Source organism: Phytophthora infestans, genomic scaffold (assembly GCF_000142945.1).
Source record: "Phytophthora infestans T30-4 supercont1.13 genomic scaffold, whole genome shotgun sequence".
NCBI classification, from domain to species: Eukaryota; Oomycota; class Peronosporomycetes; order Peronosporales; family Peronosporaceae; genus Phytophthora; species Phytophthora infestans.
In genome coordinates, this window is record NW_003303746.1 from 1,906,686 (window position 1) to 1,912,685 (window position 6,000).

Genomic DNA, 6,000 nt, shown 5'->3' on the forward strand with positions numbered 1-6,000 from the left:
GCCGTTGTTTTCTGGAAGAAAATCTTCACGGGTTTGCGACAGAAGGTCAACGTGTAGCCGCCGCATGAACTCATGGGGTTGGACGGCGGTTTTGCGTTGTAGCTTGGTTCTATACTCCTCCACTGACAGCACTACAGTGGACGGAGCCTTCTCACGGCGCAGACGTGCACGTTCACGCATCGACAGCGCTACCTCTTCGACACACTCATCCCGAAACTTGTTCGTCTCCTCTGCAATCTTCCTCCTCAATTCTTTCGGAAGAAAGAAGAAAAACATTGCCAGGGGGCTATCTGCATACGCTAGCGCAGCTTTGGTAGGTCCAAAGGGTCCTTCATACATCGGCGAAGCATCGAGACGTAGCTGATCATTTGTGTGTTTATCGTACGTGTCCCATCCAGCACGTTGCAGATCATCCAAGACTTCCTTACCCAAACCAAAGTTCACATCATCGTCAAGTTCATCGTCCTCGTAAGATCCGGTTGACGCTTCGTCATCGACATCACACATGTCCTTGTCCAACAAAATGCTATCTTCATCTCCTTCGGTATCAGAGTCGAGAGATAGCAACCAGTTGCCTTCCTCCAAGTAGAGTTCTTCATCATCGGTTTTGTCAAAGAGACGGTCTCGACGAAGAGCAGCCAAGAAATCATCCGAGTCAAAGTCATCGAGGGTAATGGCAGGAGCTGGGCGTTCACAGTGATCGTTTGAGCATTGAGCAGTATCAACGGATCCATCCGAAACAGCACGTGAGGCATTATCCTGAAGAGCCCCAGTCATATCCGGAATAGTGTGTACGGTGTTATCCGGAACAGGAGCATTACTCTCCGGAACAGTGCTGCCTGTATAATCCGTAATACGTCAATACGTTAGCAACATACCAATCCGGCGCCGCTTGCTCGATGCATTGCTTCCTGTCGAGCTAGCCTTCCGTTTGCCATTTGAGGTCTTCCCGGAATTAGCGATATCATTCTTGGCAGCAGTTGGTTTGTCTGGGCCTGGGGGGGGGTTACCGTAGAAGTAGCAATAGTCGCTTCATGATTAGTCACCAATCCGGCTCCTGTGGTGGGGACAGTAGTCAGTAGTTCACTTTCCAGAGAAGCTGCTGTCTGGAGAGGAAGCACTGAAGCTGGTAGAGGAGGTAGCTCCAGCCATCCTTGGCTTCGGCAGTAGCGTAGTAGACTCACTTCACCTTTGTATACACAGCAACAGTTAGGCACTTTCAACGCAGCAATACAAGTCGGTAGCGTACCAACGAAGTAGTCGACACCTTCAACGCCCTTTGCATCTCCCTCGGGTGGTACGTAGGTGAAGTCGACGCTCAATCCCTTCGGCCGTCTGGGTATCCAGCCTTTTTTGGTCAGCTCTCTCCAAATTTGCTTGAACGGCTTCTCCATCTTGAGAGTGTTGGTCTGTCTGGGTGGCCGCTGATTTTGAAATAGACGGCTCCCGGCCTCGTGGATTCTTATACAGTAACCCAAACCCTTTCCCGCAAAAAATCATGTCACGGGTTCGATGCTTACCCTGCCAAAGTTTATGTTTACAAATACCTATATGCGGAAATAACATGACAGATTTTGCGAAGCAGAGATCCCGGAATAATAACACCTCCATAAATTGTATTCCGGATTATCCGTAATGCCGGTGTAGAAGGGTTAATCTAGTACATCCAACTTCGTTTCCATCATGCCATTTATCCGTCGTAACTGATCAAATAATCAATTTCGTTCTGGAGATCAGCCGCGTACTATCGCTGAGCGTTCAATCTACTCCTTTGTGCATTCAACTTCATCAAAAACGGCAGTCAAACTCGTAGCTTAAAAATTGGCAAACAGGAAAATTACGGTAGGAGCCCCTAATAAGTATTCAATGTTGAAAAAACTGCGATCAACCTCATTAAATTTTCATACCAAAATTTATCGGACCGGATGACCTTATCGGACCTGTACCAAATGCATGGTACATAATAATAACAACCCTCAGTACAAATATTTAAAATCAAAAATTAGATGCTGTGGGCCACACACTAACATTTTTAATTTTACAGCAGGCAAACCCAAGGCAGGTGGAAGGCGGCGAGGGGCGACGACGGCGGCGTCGACACGTGTGGCAGGAGGGTGGCGGTGACGAAAAGAGGAACGGCAGGAAGGCCAGAAAGGGCAGCAAGTGTGGAAGGAGCAAGGAGGACATCAGCCGCGGGCGGACCCTCAACGGCTATGGCGGCTTGCCCGGTAGGGTGGGCGGCAGGCTGCCCGGTGGATGGGATCCTGTAGGTGGCGCACCGGACTCCGGCTGTACTCTACCACCAGCAGCGAGGATGCCACCGCCAGGCTCCATGCAGACCCCATAAGAGCTGTTGCCCCACCCGGCAGGGCGGGAAGCATGCTGCCGGCTGGTAGCCCGCTGGCGAAGCACCAAGTCCAGATGCCTGTCCCGTCGTGTCGATATAGAGCTCGATGCTCTCAGTAGTTGCGTGTAGCTAGCGAGCGCTAAATAATGTAAAAAAAATGTCCAAGTAATTGATGCAAATTGTCAATGTCTCTTTAATAATGGGTACAATAATATGAATTCGCAATGCACCACCTATTAGTAGTTATAAGTGTAGCTTCTGCATCTCGTCATCACAGAGGCTCTTAATTGCATTCATCATGTCGCCATTTAAGCGCTTTCGAGAACTTGCTACGGTATAAATACAACAAATTTTAAAAGCGCTTATGGAGTCGTTTGTACCGAAATGATTACGCCGGTCGGATAAAATGAAAATATGCGTCTGATACGCCGGCATCTTAATATTTGTAAGGGGATACACATTTTTCCGCTCCCGTCGGATCTAATACGTAGGATGTGGAGATTAGATGACCAACCTAACCCTTGGCGGATTGATTGGCTAAGACTGACACATTATTTGGATATGATTGGTTATCCGAAACAAATAAATATATATTTGGCCATTAATGCTGATACTAAACTTAAGTGAGGTCCGATAAGTGATGGTATTCATCCAAAGGTATTCCTTCAGCAGCAGCGTTGGCAGCCTTGCTACAGTCAAGCTTCATTCCAGATACCAGAACCGATGTCATACACTTCATTTTTGTCTTAGCAGCCCTCTTCAGAACGCGCATCTGCCTTCCAGCTAGCGTTATCACGTATCTATTCTCGTCCAATTGACGACTGGGATCGCATATTTCCAAGCGGTAGATTGCTAAGTTCCTCTTTATGTTTGCCTTTGACACACTGAAATAACCCTCTATCAGGTTGTACATGGGGGAGTACGGCCCGAGCCGTAACGGCTTAATGTCTTCGTGCTCAGTAGCGCGATCTCCGTCTGTCGGAGGGCAGGAGCATTAGCAAGAACGATGACAACCATTTTGCACTGGAAGAAATTGCGGAACTCTTGCGACGCCTTGACCGCCTTGTAAATCTCTTCGACGAAGACAGCATTCTTCTCCATACGAATCCTGCCATGTTCCAATTATTATGTCACCAGCCCAATGCTTGACGAAACAGCACATTAGATCTGGAGGTTAACCTCTTTGGAGGGTGGAAGGCTAAGCACGGCCCTTTCTCCTCGCCTCGGTCGTTCTCGCAAGCGCTTTAGATAGATGTTGTAGTAAGTTTCATCATAGTAAACGATGCTGTGACCTGCGTGTTGATGCTTCTTTAATTTTACAGCGAGCACACGTCGTCTCTCAATGTTACTGTCGCTATTACACGTGGTGGGGTCGACTCTCACTTGTTTTACGGTAAACCGCATGCTCTTCAGTTGTCGGCTAATCGTCCAAGTGTCCACCTTAACGCCACAGTCCAGAAATAACATTGTCCTCATGGTGTCCAACGTGTAGGTCCAGTTTCATTCCGGTACTCCACCACGAGGACATTAGCTTCAGGCTTCATCTCCACGTGCTTCGAGCCTTCCCGAGGGAGATTGTCCACGTGCCCACGCCGTACCATGTCCTAGGCAGTAGTCACAGGAATCCCGTTGAAACGGGCAACGGCTAGCCAGGCTTCTCGACCGGCACGATAGGCTTCAAGGATTCGCTGTATCTCGATGAGGGTGTGCAGCGTGATTCGAGAAGGCATCTTGGCGACAAGCGGTAAGTTAGCAAATGAACCATATCGCCCTTCGTTCTGAGCGATTTGAACAAACCTCGGGCTTTGGCGCAAGTCGAGCAAAGCCTGTCGTTTTGGCGCGAATCAGTCGTGCAAATCTTGTGCGAGGTTGATTGCAATTTTTTCAACATTGAATACCGACAAGGGGCTCCTAGCGTAATTTTTTCTATTTGCCAACTTTAAGTTAGGAGGTTGACTGCCGTTTTCTACGAAGTTAAGTGCACAAAGGTGTAATATTGAGATCAGATCAAGTCTGACCTGACCTTTATGCATCTTCTCTTCCAGTTGCATATTTCACCCCCCAATCAATATCGCGTTCAAGCTGGGATTTCACTTGACTCTTGATTTCTTAAATCATTTTTTCTGGATATCTATTTGTTCATGTTCCTTTTTAAACAATTCAGCCTCGCTCACGCATTCTTGCTTCCGCTTTGTTTAACTTAGCCTCTTTAGTTTTCAACCTTGTTGCTCTCTCGCCTAGCTCGTAAATGTCGGCGGTTTGCGATTTCTTTGTCCGGCAAATTAAAAACTGCTGGATACAATGACCACTCAAGCGCTCTATTTCAGCCCTTTGCTTTATCATTTCAACTTGACGCTGAGGTTCTTGTCTGGTAAGGGCTAGCTCCAAGACGTCCTTGGGTGTTTCGGTACCGCCCTTTAGCTTACGCCGATGCGACAAGGCCACTCTCATCAGCGAACCGACGCGCCTTTCCAGCGCTTGTTGGTGACCCGAAAACGCTGAAACCTTATCGATTTATGATGCCGTTGCGTTGTTCACTGGCCTTTTGTTATTGCTCCTTGCCGCAAAAAAGTCTTCGCTAGTTCATTCGTTTGAGAAGGGCTCAAGTAAAATCGAGTGGGATGAGCCTTCGTACTAAAGTGCCGTTTGTCCTGCTTTATTTACGACCACATTTTTCGGCAGCGCGCCGCAAGCATGCTTAGCTCTATCGCTTGCCCGCGTAGTAATCAGGAGCGTGTCAGATGAATCGTAGCCTTGAAGTACCTGTGCGCTGCCGGGGGGGGGGGCGGTTGATTTACGCGAACCCGCTTCTTGTGAGGTTTAAGTTGGCATTACAAACCCTTGTGCGCTTCCGAGTAGGTGCTCGAGCATTGCAGACATCTCGGCTGGGGTCGCCTGCTGCTGCTGCTCCCCAGTCAAAATTCTACCTGTTGCGCTAAAACCAGCCACTGTGGGAAGTTTAAGAAGATTTCATTAATCAAAATCAGTATTTGCTTAAGAGCCAGTTATTTTGGACACGGAAGATTTTGTAAAACACGTCATGTTGAGAGGTTTACAATATGTGCTAAACGTATCGCATTAGTCCGATTTTTAGTAGCGGACAACGAGTAAAATCGCCCATCTTAGAATACTTACAAATTTGTGAAGCAAATTCGCAGCTCGATGAACCCGTCGTTTGCCGCCCAAATGCCGTTTGACATCCAGCAACATTTGGAATCCATTCCTTGTTCGGGCAACATTGCATTGTGCGAACATCATCTAGCGGATAAGTAGCGCACCCTTAAGTGAAGAGCTTTGGCGCACAGCATTGCAGCGTCATTCAGGCGATGAAGTGATGTCGTATAGCTGCTTCCTAGGTTTATTTCTGTTGTGCTGCTGCCAGACATGCGCAGCCTGTGACTGGTGCCTGTGAGTGATGACGTTACACAAGCCCTAAGCAGCGGGGCTACCGTAGCTTTAGCGTCAGAGGAAGACGTTCAACTTAAAGGGGTACTGATATTTAGCTCCTTATCCGAAGGAGCTAACAGCCCACGACCAAGGCTCAAAGTTAATACCTTAACTTTTATGCCTTAAAACCAGAAGTGTTTTATTTACTATTATTGCGGCCAAGCCGCCTCGGGGTAATGGTATCTGTTTAAACCTAATCAAATGCA

The 6,000-nt window shown here is 47.9% G+C and overlaps 1 protein-coding gene across 1 annotated transcript; it reads left to right on the forward strand.

The window, feature by feature from the left end:
- Window positions 1-1,953: 1,953 nt before the first annotated feature.
- PITG_08434 (uncharacterized protein) lies at window positions 1,954-2,347 on the forward strand (the record flags this gene model as incomplete). Its single annotated transcript, XM_002903771.1, has 2 exons — window positions 1,954-1,956; window positions 2,045-2,347. 2 exons carry the CDS (start codon window positions 1,954-1,956, stop codon window positions 2,345-2,347), a joined length of 306 nt encoding a protein of 101 aa, XP_002903817.1.
- Window positions 2,348-6,000: the final 3,653 nt, after the last annotated feature.